The sequence below is a fragment of the Salvelinus namaycush genome, chromosome 12 (genome assembly GCF_016432855.1).
Source record: "Salvelinus namaycush isolate Seneca chromosome 12, SaNama_1.0, whole genome shotgun sequence".
Taxonomy (NCBI): domain Eukaryota; kingdom Metazoa; phylum Chordata; class Actinopteri; order Salmoniformes; family Salmonidae; genus Salvelinus; species Salvelinus namaycush.
In genome coordinates, this window is record NC_052318.1 from 38,449,564 (window position 1) to 38,467,101 (window position 17,538).

A 17,538-nucleotide genomic window follows, 5' to 3' on the forward strand; every position below is an offset into this window, starting at 1 on the left:
CCCAACAGGTGTGATTACTACCTTTGAGGGTTTAGAGCTTGAGGTAGTCACCTCATACAAGTACTTGGGAGTTTGGCAAGATGGTACACTGTCCTTCTCATCACATATCAAACCTGCAGGCTAAAGTTAAATCTAGACTTGGTTTCCTCTATCGTAATCGCTCCTCTTTTCACTCCAGCTGCCAAACTAACCCTGATTCAAATGACCATTCTAACCGTTTTAGATTACGGAGACATCATTTATAGATCGATAGGTAAGGGTGCTCTCGAGCGGCTAGATGTTCTTTACCATTCGGCCATCAGATTTGCCACCAATGCTCCTTATAGGACACATCACTGCACTCTATAATCCTCTGTAAACTGGTCATCTCTGTATACCCGTCACAAGACCCACTGGTTGATGCTTATTTATAAAACCCTCTTAGGCCTCAATCCCCCCTATCTGAGATATCTACTGCAGCTCTCATCCTCCACATTCAACACCTGTTCCGCCAGTCACATTCTGTTAAAGGTCCCCAAAGCACACACATCCCTGGGTCGCTCTTCTTTTCAGTTCGCTGCAGCTAGCGACTGGAACGAGCTGCAACAAACACTCAAACTGGACAGTTTTATCTCAATGTCTTCATTCAAAGACTCAATCATGGACACTCTTACTTACAGTTGTGGCTGCTTTGCGTGATTTATTGTTGTCTCTACCTTCTTGCCCTTTGTGCTGTTGTCTGTGCCCAATAATGTTTGTACCATGTTTTGTGCTGCTACCATGTTGTGTTGCTACCATGCTCTGTTGTCATGTGTTACTGCCTTGCTATGTTGTTGTCTTAGGTCTCTCTTTATGTAGTGTTGTGTTGTCTCTCTTGTCGTGATGTGTGTTTTGTCCTATATTTATATTTTATTTATATTTTATTTTTAATCCCAGCCCTAGTCCCTGCAGGAGGCCTTTTACCTTTTGGTAAGCTGTCATTGGGCATCATTGTAAATAAGAATGTGTTCATAATTGACTTGCCAAGTTAAATAAAGGTTAAATAAAAAAATAAAAATGAAATCATGCTGCATTTTGAAAACGACCGAGCGGCGTAGACGTTCGGTCCTCCCGTTCACTTCAGGTATGAACGGGCGTCACGGGCCATACTCCCTGTCTGTTTAGCCCGGTGCGGGTTCAATTAATCAAACTCTCTCAGGAACGAAGCGAAGTACATTTGACTCTGGCGAATCAGACCCCGAGTGTGAAAAACAGGGTGGGGGCAGAGATAGACCTTCGGGCAGACTGCACTGGTTCAGTCCGTATCCTAGGAACATGGCCGATGGTTAATGCTGGTGCTTAACCAGATGAGACAGTCAAAACTGTTTTGTTACATGAGAAGGTACAAGAAAAGAAGTTTAAACTTGGCAAGGTGGTTAGCTAGCTACCGACCGTCGATCGAGCAGAGGGGGTGTTATTGGCTGGAGAAAAGGAAAACAACATGGCGGCCTTGGAGCTCGAATGGATCCCAGAGACACTGTACAACACTGCTATATCAGCAGTGGTGGACAATTACAGTCGATCGCGAAGAGATATTCGTTCCCTCCCTGAAAATATTCAATTTGATGTGTATTACAAGGTAAGTTCTTAGTCTCGTTTGCTAACTGACGTTATACAATGTGATGTTCCCGAGTCGATTCGTTTTAGCTAGCCAAATAACGTTACAGCTAACGTTGCAAACTCGTTACAAAGCAAATCACCTGATTAACTTGCTTGCTAGCTATCCTGCTTAAAAGGTTAACAACAATATTTTCCATTTAGCAGACGCTTTTATCCAGAGCGACTTGCAGTCATGCGTGTATACATTTTTACATGTGGGTGGTCCCAAGAATCGAACCCATTATCCTGGCGTTACAAACACCAAAGCTGGGGAACGATGGTATCTTATTAAGGGGAGAAGAAAAATGAGAAAAAAATTAACATTTTTTAAATTGAGGCTTCGTCATAATGTAAGTGTTTATTATAAATTTATTTATTATGGTAAGCTGAAAAACAATGAAAATGTAGTTTTTTCCCCTCTGTTTAAGGAAGGGGAAGAGAGGACCCGAAGGTCTCCAGTTCGAATCCTGCCTCGGCCAGAAATAACATTTCTAAACAACCACCAAAAGTGTTAATTTTTTTCTCACATTGGTCAATATGAGTTAATGTTACGATTATGGTAGCATAATCGTTATATATGTGTTCTAATGAGGTTGGTTTATGTACTGTACTCCCGCAACCTTGTTTATGCAATTAGTGTCTTAAATGATCAGTTATCTGTTGCAGTGTCTTGTGGACTGCATATTACCTGATGTATTTATAATTACATCATATCTCTGAAACTTTACTCAGAGCCACATATGTTAGTTATTTAAAGTGAATAATGATTGACCTACAATCAAAAGTCATTCAAATAATTGGTTGAAATATAGAACCATGTTTATTAATGTGAAATGTCACACACACACAGTCCCTAGGGACCCAGGGTAATGAGTGGTTATGGCACTGCCTGATTCTGAGTGAATGACACAATCGGATCCAAACATATGACAACATCCATGCAAACAGAGGAGAGAAAAAAAACTCAATCTAAAGGTTCTAGGGCTCGATTTAATCAGATTAGCGTTGGTCAACACCCGCATAGCGGTTGTTTTGGCGGTATCGGAGGTGAAACTGTGTTAGAGCTTTCAAATTCACAAGCAGAACCTTGTTACCTTATCACCTACACTGCCATTGAATGCAACAAAACCACCCAACTTTATATCCAACAAATCCCATGCAGCCGTGTTAGAAACACTGAAATACGTGATGTTCTATAGTAGGCTATAGGCCCTACTCCTGACTAGACTGATAGGCTTTAAATCCCCCCACATCCAAATTTACATGAAAATTATGCAAAAGCCTACACTTTCTAATGCTGTTTTGAACTTCTGATGCAGTAAGGATAATAAAGAAGGGAGTGGTTTATGACACATGAGCAACATTGGGTTAAGGCTTGATCTGATTGAATCAAGCCCCTGGTTGTAGAAATAAGATAAAAAGGACTAGAGTACAGCAGAGTCTAATATGGAAACTATTGATGAGTTGCCACTTCTCAAACAATCAGGTTTTTTGCATGGGTGGAGTTGGCTGGCAGCAGACTGGGCTGTGGGTGAAGCAGGCCAGGTACTGGTGGCAGCAGACTTGGCGCTGGAGGAAGCAGGGTGGACTGTAGTGGGAGCATCCTGGGTGGGGCTGGGAGCAGAGAAGTCAGCAGTAGTGGTGGTGAAGTCATCCAGAAGACTACCAACTGTGGGGTCCGTTGCATAGTTCTCAAAATCAGTCTCCAAGTCGGGGAGGGTCCATGTCCTGCATATCCTCCCCAGTCTGCCTAAGCAGGTAGTCCACACCAATCAACTCTCCTGAAAATGGAAAAAAAGCAAAGCAAAACAAGACAAAAATGTAATATTACTCACAATATCTTCATCATATCAATACACTGACGCGCAGTTTTGTTTCTGCCATGTTTTAATCTATATCATTATATTGGTTAAGAAATTACAGTTTGGTATGTCTTAAGAGGCTATAGCAGAGGAGAGCACTTAAGGCGTCGGCATGCTTCAGTTTGGCTGGCAGCTAGCCTAACCGACCAAGTATGCTTGCATACTCCCTTAAAAGACCTTCGCTTGAAAAAGTGGTACTGTTTGTCCATTTTGAGATGCCATTGCCAATATACACTTCCTCAAAATAGTCATTTAATTTGGACTTTTTTGCAGAGGAGACCTTAGTCGTGCAATTTTACATCTAACTAAGATGTTTGGTGCAGTATTTCTTAATGAAATAATGTGCATGAAAACGGGTCGTCTCTTGTTGAATGACAGACTACTGAAGATTCCCAACAGTTGACCTCGGCTACCAACTTCGACTTGCCTCAAGAAAAATAGTGTGCTCGACTAACCTTAAAAATGGAAAAATAAATGTCACAATGTTGTCATAATATATGCACAATCTATTCAAAAGCATGAGGGCGCCTTTAGAGGCTCTAGCAGAGAGCTCAGTTCCCTGAGAGACAACAGAGGCAGTGGTGGTCTTCACACAGGCTGTAGCAGAAGGGGTCGGGGAGAAATGCGAGGTGGTCTTCACAGAGGCCCGTAGCTGGGGAGAAGAGCGAGGTGGTCTTCACAGAGGCCCGTAGCAGGGCTGGGGAGAAAGGCGAGGTGGTCTTCACAGAGGCCCGTTGCAGGGCTGGGGAGAAAGGCGAGGTGGTCTTCACAGAGGCCCGTTGCAGGGCTGGGGAGGAAGGCGAGGTGGTCTTCACAGAGGCCCGTAGCAGGGCTGGGGAGAAAGGCGAGGTGGTCTTCACAGAGGCCCGTTGCAGGGCTGGGGAGGAAGGCGAGGTGGTCTTCACAGAGGCCCGTTGCAGGGCTGGGGAGAAAGGCGAGGTGGTCTTCACAGAGGCCCGTTGCAGGGCTGGGGAGAAAGGCGAGGTGGTCTTCACAGAGGCCCGTTGCAGGGCTGGGGAGAAAGGCGAGGTGGTCTTCACAGAGGCCCGTTGCAGGGCTGGGGAGAAAGGCGAGGTGGTCTTCACAGAGGCCCGTTGCAGGGCTGGGGAGAAAGGCGAGGTGGTCTTCACAGAGGCCCGTTGCAGGGCTGGGGAGAAAGGCGAGGTGGTCTTCAGAGGCCCGTTGCAGGGATGGGGAGAAAGGCGAGGTGGTCTTCACAGAGGCCCGTTGCAGGGGAGAAGAGCGAGGTGGTCTTCACAGAGGCCCGTTGCAGGGCTGGGGAGAAAGGCGAGGTGGTCTTCACAGAGGCCCGTTGCAGGGGAGAAGAGCGAGGTGGTCTTCACAGAGGCCTGTTGCAGGGCTGGGGAGAAAGGCGAGGTGGTCTTCACAGAGGCCCGTTGCAGGGCTGGGGAGAAAGGCGAGGTGGTCTTCACAGAGGCCCGTTGCAGGGCTGGGGAGAAAGGCGAGGTGGTCTTCACAGAGGCCCGTTGCAGGGCTGGGGAGGAAGGCGAGGTGGTCTTCACAGAGGCCCGTTGCAGGGCTGGGGAGAAAGGCGAGGTGGTCTTCACAGAGGCCCGTTGCAGGGCTGGGGAGAAAGGCGAGGTGGTCTTCACAGAGGCCTGTTGCAGGGCTAGGGAGAAAGAGGAAAAGGTATAAGATTATTATGAAAATGATTTGAGCGTAAACCGTATTAAGAACAAATATGTAATCAAACAAGCTCTTGACAGGTTAAGCTATAGCTGGCACGATACACTAAAAATGATCACCGACCATACCGATCACTTATCGCAAGAATTTGGCTGATATCGTTCATTACGTTAATTAGCCGATATTAGAGAAATGTAAAGCTTGAAATGATATAAGTTTGCGAATATGGGTGATTTGTTATTGGGACAATTTTGTCTTTGTCGCCCAGCTCAATAATTTTTCATTTTTTTTCACCTTTATTTAACCAGATAGGCCAGTTGAGAACAAGTTCTCATTTACAACTGCGACCTGGCCAAGATAAAGCAAAGCAGTTCGACACATACAACAACACAGAGTTACACATGGAGTAAAACAAACATACAGTCAATAATACAGTAGAAAAAGAAGTCTATATACAATGTGAGCAAATGAGGTGAGATAAGGGAGGTAAAGGCAAAAAAAGGCAATGGTGGCGAAGTAAATGCAATATAGCAAGTAAAACACTGGAATGGTAGATTTGCAATGGAAGAATGTGCAAAGTAAAGATAGAAATAATGGGGTGCAAAGGAGCAAAATAAATACAGTAGGGGAAGAGGTAGTTGTTTGGGCTAAATTATAGATGGGCTATGTACAGGTGCAGTAATCTGTGAGCTGCTCTGACAGCTGGTGCTTAAAGCTAGTGAGGGAGATAAGTGTTTCCAGTTTGAGATTTTTGAAGTTCATTCCAGTCATTGGCAGCAGAGAAGTGAAAGGAGAGGCGGCCAAAGGAGGAATTGGTTTTGGTGGTGACCAGAGAGATATACCTGCTGGAGCGCGTGCTACAGGTGGGGGCAGCTATGGTGACCAGCGAGCTGAGATAAGGGGGTACTTTACCTAGCAGGGTCTTGTAGATGACCTGGAGCCAGTGGGTTTGGCGACGAGTATGAAGCGAGGGCCAGCCAACGAGAGTGTACAGGTCGCAGTGGTGGGTATTATTATGGGGCTATGGTGACAAAACGGATGGCACTGTGATAGACTGCATCCAATTTATTGAGTAGGGTATTGGAGGCTATTTTGTAAATGACATCGCCGAAGTCGAGGATCGGTAGGATGGTCAATTTTACGAGGGTATGTTTGGCAGCATGAGTGAAGGATGCTTTGTTGCGAAATAGGAAGCCAATTCTAGATTTGATTTTGGATTGGAGATGTTTAATATGAGTCTGGAAGAAGAGTTTACAGTCTAACCAGACACCTAGGTATTTGTAGTTGTCCACATATTCTAAGTCAGAACCGTCCAAAGTAGTGATGCTGGACGGGCGGGCCGGTGCAGGCAGCGATCGGTTGAATAGCATGCATTTAGTTTTACTTGTATTTAAGAGCAGTTGGAGGCCACGGAAGGAGAGTTGTATGGCATTGAAGCTCGTCTGGAGGGTTGTTAACACAGTGTCCAAAGAAGGGCAAGAAGTATACAGAATTGTGTTGTCTGCGTAGAGGTGGATCAGAGACTCACCAGCAGCAAGAGCGACATCATTGATGTATACAGAGAAGAGAGTCGGCCCAAGAATTGAACCCTGTGGCACCCCCATAGACACTGCCAGAGGCCCGGACAACAGGCCCTCCGATTTGACACTGAACTCTATCAGAGAAGTAGTTGGTGAACCAGGCGAGGCAATCATTTGAGAAAACAAGGCTATCGAGTCTGCCGATGTGGTGATTGACAGAGTCGAAAGCCTTGGCCAGGTCAATGAATACGGCTGCACAGTATTGTTTCTTATCGATGGCGGTTAGGATATCGTTTAGGACCTTGAGCGTGGCTGAGGTGCACACATGACCAACTCTGAAACCAGATTGCATAGCGGAGAAGGTATGGTGGGATTCGAAATGGTCGGTAATCTGTTGACTTGGCTTTCGAAGACCTTAGAAAGGCAGGGTAGGATAGATATAGGTCTGTAGCAAGATTAAGCTACACTGAGTGGACAAAACATTAAGAACACCGTCTTAATATTGAGTTGCACCACCTTTTGCCCTCAGAACAGCCTCAATTCGTCAGGGCATGGACTACAAGGTGGTAAGTGTTCCCCAGGGATGCTGGCCCGTGTTTCTCATGATCTTTTCAAATTGGCTGGATGTCAAGAAATGTGGACCATTCTTGATACACACGGGAAACTGTTGAGTGTGAAAACCCAGCAGCGTTTTAGTTCTTGACAAACTCAAACTGGTGTGCCTCACACCTACTACCATACCCTGTTCAAAGGTACTTCAATATTTTGTCTGCCCATTCGCCCTCTGAGTGGCACACATACACAATCCGTCTCAATGCTTAAAAATCCTTATGTAACCGGTCTCCTCCCCTTCATCTACACTGATTGAATTGGATTTAATAGGTTACATCAATACAGGATCATATCTTTCACCTGGTCAGTCTGTCATGGAAAGAGCAAGTGTTCTTAATGTTTTGTACACTCAGTGTATATCATTTTTACCCAAACAGGCTTCCTAGGCACATGCTGAAATTATAAAGGAAGTAAAGAAATAAAAATGTATTTGAATACTGACAATACGGTCATGTGAGATTTAAAACGTGACAATAGTTTTTCTCTATGTTTTGATGAATGTTAGTTCTAGGTGTTAGTTCTAAAAGGACCATGGTGCATGATGTAGTAAGTAAAAGGCCACTCGCAGACAGCGGTTTGGGGCACTTGCAGACGTTGTTTATGGGTGGGGACACTCAGAGGCTGGTCCAAGTGTGGGGGCACTCACAGAGGTCGTAGACAACTTGGCCAGGCTACAGACAACTAGTGTCTGTTTAAAATATATATATTAGTTACATTTGAAGGTTGTACTGTTATAAAAACCAATCAAATTTTATTGGTCACATACACGTGTTTAGCAGATGTTATTGCTGGTGTAGCGAAATGCTTGTACTTCAAGTTCCGACAGTGCAGCAATATCTAACAAGTAATATCTAACAATTTCACAACATGTACCCAATAAACACAAATCTACGTAAAGGAATGGAATAAGAATATATAAATATATGGACGAGCAATGTCAGAGCAGCATAGACTAAGGAGCAGTGGAAACGTGTTCTCTGGAGTGATGAATCACGCTTCACCATCCGGCAGTCTGACGGACTAATCTGGGTTTGGCAGATGTCAGTAGAACACTACCTGCCCCAGTGCGTAGTGCCATCTGTAAAGTTTGGTGAAGGAGGAATAATGGTCGGGTTGTTTTTCATGGTTCGGGTTAGGCCCCTTAGTTCCAGTGAAGGGAAATCTTAACGCTACAGCATACAATGACATTCTAGACGAGTCTGTGCTTCCAACTTTGTGGCAACAGTTTGGGGAAGGCCCTTACAGGTTTCAGCATGCACCCGTGCACAAAGCGACGTCATTACAAAAATGGTTTGTCGATTGGTGTGGAAGAACTTGACTGGCCTGCGCAGAGCCCCAACCTCAACCCCATCAAACACCTTTGGGATGAATTGGAACGCCAATTGTGAGCCAGGCCTAATCCCCCAACATCAGTGGCCAACCTCACTAATGCTCTTGTGGCTGATGAAAGCAAGTCCCCAACATGTAGTGGAAAGCCTTCTCATAAGAGTGGAGGCTGTTATAGCAGCGAAGAGGGGACCAACTCCGTATTAATGCCATGAATTTGGAATGAGATGTTCGACGAGCAGGTGTCCACATACTTTTGGTCATGTAGTGTAAAACGGTATGTTTTCTAGATGAACACACAGTTCAAATGTCACAGGCCTATGCATGTTTTGCCATTTAACTCTTGTCATAACCATACCACTTCTGCCTCGGAGCTGGCCTGTTGCCTGCATTGGCAGGCCAAACCCCTGTGGTGGCAAATGTCCGCAAGCAGGACATTCACTTATAGGGCTTATGGGTCTTTTTAGGCATCTGAAACCAACAGGATGAATGTATCACACTACCACAAGAACAATTAGCAAACCTAATGTGAACTAGGCTAATGCAGTCAGCCTAAAAGAATACACTGTGTTATTGGAAAACAAGTCCGTATTCAAGCAAGTAGGCTCATTGCAAATTTTTAAGCTATGCTATATCATGGACTGACTGATTAAAAAAAACATTACATAGATGTGTAAGTTGCATTCGCTAAAGCTGTTTATAACTAGAAGTTTGTCCCCTGGATATCAAAGCATTATCTAATTTAGCTGGCATAATCTAGCTAGCTAGTCAAAAGAAAGTCAGGTGACACTGACAGCTCCCCCCATTGAAAGTGGATGCTACTGTGACGTTACCAAATGATATGTGACCGTACTGTAAGCTGTTTATACATGGCTAGCTAGCCAACAAACTTAGCTAGCTGAAAATAATTTACCCAAATGGGCAATAACCTTGTTAACGTTAGCAGATTGCATGATATTTTAGCTCTCACAAACTTTGGCAGTACTCTTGCCTATGAAAACAAATGTTAGAGCTACTGTAATGTTACTGTACAGTTACCATGCTAGCTAGCTTGCCAGACAGCTAAGCTAACCACTTTCCACAGGGTGATGAAAGTGCACTGTGATCTTGATGCTCCTTTACGGTAAATATTGAGGGTCTTATTCTGGTGACATGACGATACCTGACTGCTGTTTTGACAAATAAAAAATATTCTCGCTCTTATCCATAATAATGTCATCATGTAAGCTAGCCTACCCACACAGTCTACCTGCACTGTACCCACACAGCCTATCTGCACTGTACCCACACAGCCTATCTGCACTGTACCCACACAGCCTACCTGCACTTTATCTGCGAGCTGTTGGCTAGAGCACACGTGCCAAGACCAGAGTAGACACGTTTGCTATTAAACGCAACTTTTTGAGGAAAAACTATCGGTTGAGTTGAAAATGTAAGTGTACACAAAAATGTGTTTCCATATTTCGGAAACGCCACTGGTGTGAAAATGCGCACATTTTCTTTATGCATATTTTAGAATATTCGCATGAAAGTCTGTGACCAGTTGGATGGAAACCTAGCTTCTGACACTCCTGTGCCTTTTTTGCTATCCTAACTTTGTCTTCATGTTTCTCCAGCTGTACCAGCAGGGTCGGCTCTGCCAGCTGGGAGGGGAGTTCTGTGAGCTGGAGGTGTTTGCCAAAGTTCTAAGGGCATCTGACAAAAGGTACTTTGCTCGTGTGTATATACATTTCATATTCTGTATGGTAATCTGACTTCATGATCATGTGAAGCAAAAGGGATATGATGATCCTCGAGCCAACCTTGAATGTCAGTGTCACACATTTTGACCGGTTCTCATGTATGTTTGTATCACGTCGTCATGCCCGGTCTTTGTCTGTGTGCGTGCAGACACCTCCTGCACCATTGCTTCCAGGCCCTGATGGATCATGGGGTGAAAGTGGCTTCTGTCCTGGCCAACTCCTTCAGCCGCCGCTGCTCCTACATTGCAGAGTCTGATGCCCATGTGAAAGAGAAGGCCATTCAGTTTGGCTTTGTTTTAGGTAGGCACCCGCACCCATCAACTTTCTTTACCATTTTGTGTCTGATTGTACTAATGTTGACCCTGTCCTGTAGGTGGCTTTCTGTCTGATGCAGGTTGGTATGGTGATGCAGAGAAGGTGTTTCTGTCGTGTCTGCAGCTGTGCACACTGCATGACGAGGTGCTTCACTGGTACCGGGCTGTGGAGTGCTGTGTCAGGTCAGTGGGTCACAGAGCGTTAGTATATTCGGCTCCAATTCTAGTTCTATGGCTGGTTACTCTTAGTCTGTATTTTTCCACAAAAGCTTACCAGATTCACTAATTTCTCTTAGGTTGCTTCATGTCCGGAATGGCAACTGCAAGTACCATCTTGGTGAAGAGACTGTCAAGCTGGCCCAGTTGTATATGGACAAATTGGCCAAACATGGTCATCAGGCCAACAAAGCTGCGCTCTATGGAGAGCTGTGTGCGCTGCTCTTTGCTAAGAGCCACTATGATGAGGTATGTTGCCTGGTAAAGATATATCAATTGGTTCTGTTAGATTGTTTTTGGTGTTCTGGTTTTTCATGTAGATCTCATCACTGATATTGTCTTTTGCAGGCCTACAGGTGGTGCATAGAGGCAATGAAAGAAATCACAGTGGGTTTGCCTGTTAAAGTTGTGGTAGATGTCCTGAGGCAGGCCTCCAAGGTACGAGTGTTCCCTTTTCCTGTGTTATAGACATGTCTATGAATGTATAAATAAATACTTTTTGAGATGTCCCCATACTATTGTCACTGCAGTACTCTGTTAGTCATAGATACTGCTTCGGACTTTAGTTAGTAGGGATGTAACGATTCACCAATACGCATTGGTCCCAGATACAAGTGCTTTGGTCTGCGGACCCCAAACCGATCCAAATGTAGCATACATTGCTCAGAAAATCGATTCAAACGTTACGAATCGCATTCACATTTGTTTTTTATGCTGGTTCACTAACATTTATTACATTAATTCTGTGCTATTCAGGCCCCTTGACTTTTTCCAAATGTTACAGCCTGATTTAAAAATTAATTTAAATTTACACAAAAAATTCAATGGCCTACACACACAATACCCCATAAAGTCAAAGTGGAATTATGTTTATTTATTTTTTTACAAATTAATTAAAAGCTGAAATGTCTTTAGTAAATAAGTATTCAATCCCTTGTTATGGCAACCTCATCTGTACCTCACACATACAATTATATGTAAGGCCCCTCATTCGAGCACTGAATTTCAACCACAAAGACCAGGGAGCTTTGCCTCGCAAAGAAGGGTACCTATAGGTAGAAGTGTAAAAAAAAAAAATCTAAAATAAAAATCAGACATTGAGTATCCCTTTGAGCATGGTCAAGTTTTTCATTATACTTTGGATGGTGTATCAATACACCCAGTCACTACAAAGACACAGGCATCCTTCTTAACGCAGTTGACGGAGAGGAAGGAAACCACTCAGGGTTTCACCATGAGGCCAATGGTGACTTTTTTTAATGGTTGTGATAGGAGAAAATTGAGGATGAATCAACAACATTGTAGTTACTCCACAATACTAACCTAAATGACAGTGTAAAAAGAAGGAAGCCTGTACAGAATAGAAATATTCCAAAACATGCATCCAGTTTGCAACAAGGCACTAAAGTAATACTGCAACTGTGGCAAATTTGTCCTTAATACAAAGTATTATGTTTTTGTGGCTAATACAACACATTGCTAAGTACCACTCTACATATTTTCAAGCATAGTGGTGGCTGCATCATGTTATGGGTATGCTTGTCATCGTTAAGGACTATGGAGTTTTTCAGGATAAAAAATAAACGACGAGCTAAGCACAGGCAAAATCCTAGAGGAAATCCTGGTTCAGTCTGCTTTCCACCAGATACAGGAAGGTTAAAACACCTTTCAACAGGACAATGACCTAAAACACAAGGCCAAATCTACTCAAGTTACTTATCAAGAAGAAAGTGAATTTTGTTGCCAAGTTATAGTTTTGGTTTAAATCTACTTCAAACTGGTTGTCTAGCAATGATCAACAACAAATTTGATGGTGCTTGAGGAATTTTGAAGATAATAATGGACAAATGTTGCACAATCCATGTGTGGAACGCTCTTAGAGACTTACCCAGAAAGACTCGCAGCTGTAATCACTGATAAAGGTGCTTCTACAAAGTATCAACTCGAGGGCGTGAATACTTATGTAAATGAGAGTTATGTATTTCATTTAAAGTTTGCAACAATTTCTAAAAACTTGTTTTCACTTTATCATTATGCGGTATTGTGTGTAGATGGGTAAGAATCTATTTAATCAATTTTGAATGTGTAACAAGTCAAGGGGTATGAATACTTTCTAAAAGGCACTGTACCTCATCTTCTGTGACAACCAATGCATCCGCTCTCCTTCAGTGTCGAACTGCATGTAACTGTGCTGACGGTCATTGATCTACAAGTCATTTTGCATGCAGAACAACCCCAGGCAATAACAGTAGACTAGTCAAACTGCGCACTGTACCCAGCTTGTCGTGCTGACCAATGCGAGGTTGGCGGCCTGATCTTGCACATCTGCGCAGCACCTTCAGTATTCAAATGCTAAAATGTCATGCGTGATATTAAGCTTTATTCGTTGAGTGCATTCGGAAAGTATTCGGACCCCTTCACTTTTTCCACATTTTATTACATTACAGCCTTATTCCAAAATAAATTACATTCATTATTTTCCATGTCAATCTACACACAGTACCCACCCCATAATGACAAGGCAAAAACTGTTTTTTTGTCATTTTTTTTAAAAAAGAAAAGAAAAAAAAAATACATTTACATAAGTATTCAGACCCTTTTCTATGAGACTCGAAATTGAGCTCCGGTGCATCCTGTTTCCATTGATCATCCTTGAGATGTTTCTACAACTTGATTGGAGTCCACCTGTGGTAAATTCAATTGATTGGACATGATTTGGAAAGGCACACACCTGTCTATTGTCCATAGGATTCCGAGACAGGATTGTGTCAAGGCACAGATATGGGGAAGGTTACCAAAACATTTCTGCAGCATTGAAGGTCCCCAAGAACACAGTGGCCTCCATCCTTCTTAAATGAAAGAAGTTTAGAACCACCAAGACTCTTCCTAGAGATGGCCGCCCGGCCAAACTGAGCAATCGGGGGAGAAAAGGGCAGTCTGGTCAAAGCTCCAGAGTTCCTGTGGAGATGGGAGATCCTTCCAGAAGGACAACCATCTCTGAAGCACTCCACCAATCAGGCCTTTATGGTAGAGTGGCCAGATGGAAGCCACTCCTCAGTAAAAGGCACATGACAGCCCGCTTGGAGTTTGCCAAAAGGCACCTAAAGGACTCTCAGACCATGAGAAACAAGATTCTCTGGTCTGATGAAACCAAGATTGAACTCTTTGGCCTGAATGTCAAGCATCACCTTTGGAGGAAACCAGGCATGAATGTTTATGCAACAAATATTAGTCTATCGCATCTATTCATTTTCTAATTAAACCAAATCTTACCGAATCATTTCAAACTAAAATGTATGGTTCCTGTATCGTATCAGAGCCCATGTACTGTATCTCGATACGTATCGAATTTTCTGGGAAAGATGCACATCCCTAGTAGTTTGATCTTAGTGTGGTTTCATGCCTTTGTGTTTGGACCAACAGGCCTGTGTGGTAAAGAGGGAGTTCAGTAAGGCAGAGCAGCTGATAAAGCATGCTGTTTTCCTGGCACGGTAAGTTAGGTTCACCACACTTTTTGTTTGTGTGTTGTAGTCCTTGTCTCTGTCTCCTTCAGTAATGTCTGTTTCCTTATTGTTTCTGCAGTGAGCATTTTGGACACAAGCATCCCAAATATTCAGACACTCTCCTTGATTATGGGTTTTATTTGCTGAATGTGGATAACATCTGCCAATCAGTTGCAATATACCAGGTGAGTGAGTCAGTCTGAGATGTCGATAGACAGCAGAGTATCAGATGTGTGATATTGAAACTGTGTTAATATTCCAGACGGCTCTAGATATCCGGCAGTCGGTTTTCGGGGGAAAGAATATCCACGTGGCCACAGCACACGAGGACCTGGCATACTCCTCCTATGTCCATCTGTACAGCTCTGGCAAATTTGACAATGCGCTGTGAGTAAACAACCAGGGGTACTAGGACCCCTGGGGGTACTTGGCCTATCCACAGGGGGTATTTGAAGACTCATGAGACCATAGCTTTACTGGTAAAATGGACATGAGGGGTTACTTCTAGTGAACTCCAGGCAGAGCAAAATTCAGTTGGTGGTACAGTAACCGAGAAAGGTTGGAAACCACTGCTGTAAGGTACTTGTTGTCCATTTGATGTTATGTATGTACTTTTAGTCTCTCTTGTATTTGGAAGTTCATGCAGGCCAATTGCAGTGTCCCTCCCAAAAGTGATGTTCCTGCCTTATTTTGTTTCCTAGGAAATGTTTGTGCTTTAGCTACTGTGGCACATCTGTTTCTCTGCTGTGCCCCCTGGGTATGTTGTGTACAGATTCCACGCAGAGAGGGCCATAGACATCATCACTCACATTCTCCCTGAGGATCATCTGCTACTGGCCTCCTCCAAAAGAGTCAAAGGTAAAACGGCTTTCACAACCATCTGTTTACTCCTGTCCCACGTTGTCCGTGATGGGCACGAGGATGTCTGTGACAACTGCTACCGAGTCAGTTACGGAAGAGGAGTTGTTTTATTTTGGAGGAGAGGTCCGTGTTATTTGGATTAGATCAGTTGATACCTTTTCATCTTTCATTTCCTGACTAACTTGAGGTGTACGTCTGACTCTCTGTACCTCTTCTGACTGTGCTGTGCTGCTCACTCAGCTCTGATCCTGGAGGAGATCGCTATTGACTGCCACAATAAGGAAACGGAGGAGAGGCTGCTCCAGGATGCCCATGACCTCCACCTCTCCTCCCTCCAGCTGGCCAAGAAAGCCTTCGGGGAGTTTAATGTTCAGACAGCGAAACACTATGGCAACCTGGGCCGCCTCTACCAATCCATGAGGAAGTTCAAGGTCAGAATCAGATCATCCCTCCCTTCCAACCCCTGAGACAAGTGTCTGTAGAAAGCATGCAGAAGGTGACCTGTGACACACTTTCATCATAAACTGCCGTCCAAATGTTCTCCACAGTGTTTACGAACCCTGTGACCCACTTTTGGAGCAGGAATCTGCTCTCTAAGTAGGCTAAAATGTCACAGAGGCTCTGGGGTTTAATGGTAGCTGAAAAGCTGTATACAGACCCCAAGGCTGTGGATGACTGGGAGATCTCATCTGTTTCTGTTTTTTAGGAGGCAGAGGAGATGCACATCAAGGCCATCCAGATCAAGGAGCAGCTTCTGGGTCAGGAGGACTATGAGGTGGCTCTGTCTGTGGGCCACCTAGCCTCTCTCTACAACTACGACATGAACCAGTATGAAGATGCTGAGAGGCTCTACCTGCGCTCCATCGCTATCGGTCAGTCACTAGGCTAGATGGGGTCTATTTTACCGTTGTACTCTTCTTTTGTAATCTATTCTTCCTCATCGTTCTATTCGATATTCTTACCAGTATGTGTGTTTCTCCCCTGCAGGTAAGAAGCTGTTTGGCGAGGGCTACAGTGGACTGGAATATGACTACAGGGGCCTAATTAAACTGTACAACTCTGTGGGGAACTATGAGAAAGTCTTTGAGTACCACAATATTTTATCCAATTGGAACCGGCTGAGGGACCGGCAGTTTGCTGTGGCTGATGCCCTGGAGGACGTCAACACCAGCCCCCAGGCCACAGAGGAGGTGGTGCAGTCCTTCCTACTGTCACAGAACCATGGGGCCGGACCACCTGCTTAGGCTTCCTGCACAGACACATGCACACACATGCCCACACGCAGATAGAAACGCTAAGGTGTTCACAGCTCGCTTAAATCTATTGAACACACCCTCTCCACATCAAGTTACACAGTTGGCCTTGCAATCTGCCAACTGGCTTTAGGGAAATGCACTATGGCCTGTGGAATGCATCTGATCCAGTCTTTTTGTCGTTCTCCTGTGATCTAGCCTACAGAGAACATTTGATGGGAGGATTCACTTGCTATACACTTTGCATTAACTAACACCGCTTTCATCACCGTCAGTCTTCTGTTAGAGGAATTGAGTCCAGGGGGGAAAGAAAACAATGAGAACATAGTGTTTTATAGAATAGTACATGGGTTTTGTTTTTCTGCTTCATTTTTGGTCAGAGCTTGCCCTTTATTGACCATTGATGTCTCCTGTAAGCATGGATTCAGCACCTCTTGGCTTTTTGCTTTGGTCAATTATAAAGAGCCAGAGTGACTTCTTCTGGGTGCAATCCTTCTGTTATTGTGCTAATGTCATGAGGGAGTTTACAACACCTTTCATCCGTGGACCAAATCTTCAGTTCTATTTCTTTTTGGAACACCTGTTTCTGCCTCTAAAGATGTTGTTGGTGCAGTCCTTCATGCATGCGTTTAAAGGTTGTCTGTGATTTGATGAATTTGAAATGCACCAGCATGTGTATTGAATTGAAGCACAATTGTGCTCAATAGATTCGTTGTTGGACCACTGACTTATGGAATATTTGAAAGTGTACGTTAGAGTACCTTTTGTGGAATTAAAATGGCAAGTATTTATAAGGAATTTCATGAAGCTAAACCAAAAACAAGTCAGCTAAAACCTGCTATTGAGATGACTCCCTCCCTGTCTTCCAGTGCAAATGCTCAGACTGAGACCCTCAAAACACACCGTTAACAATATAATAGGTCTCGTGTTTTCATTTTAGAATGAGATGGTAAAGGTAGTAGTGCTAGTGAAGGGTTACCTAGTGCAAAGTTAAGTAATAATGTACCCCATTTTGTATGGACTAGGTAAATAGAACTTATTCCCTTGCTTTTAAACATGCATGTC

The 17,538-nt window shown here is 44.0% G+C and overlaps 1 protein-coding gene across 1 annotated transcript; it reads left to right on the plus strand.

Annotated features, from left to right (window-relative positions):
* The first annotated feature begins 1,242 nt into the window (after positions 1–1,242).
* LOC120057205 (amyloid protein-binding protein 2) lies at positions 1,243–16,947 on the plus strand. The gene is made up of 13 exons (XM_039005710.1): positions 1,243–1,597; positions 10,201–10,289; positions 10,475–10,626; positions 10,700–10,823; positions 10,937–11,105; positions 11,205–11,294; positions 14,280–14,347; positions 14,439–14,544; positions 14,622–14,746; positions 15,132–15,217; positions 15,461–15,651; positions 15,927–16,092; positions 16,208–16,947. The coding sequence occupies exons 1-13, from the start codon at positions 1,460–1,462 to the stop codon at positions 16,462–16,464; spliced, it is 1,761 nt and encodes a 586-aa protein (XP_038861638.1). The 5' UTR covers positions 1,243–1,459; the 3' UTR covers positions 16,465–16,947.
* The last annotated feature ends 591 nt before the right edge of the window (positions 16,948–17,538 follow it).

Coding starts and splice junctions, on each gene's coding strand:
- LOC120057205 (XM_039005710.1), top strand. CDS start 1,460: ATGGCGGCCTTGGAGCTCGAATGGATCCCAGAGACACTGTACAACACT. Junction 14,348..14,438: donor CATGCTGTTTTCCTGGCACG/GTAAGTTAGGTT, acceptor TTGTTTCTGCAG/TGAGCATTTTGGACACAAGC. Junction 14,545..14,621: donor AATCAGTTGCAATATACCAG/GTGAGTGAGTCA, acceptor TTAATATTCCAG/ACGGCTCTAGATATCCGGCA.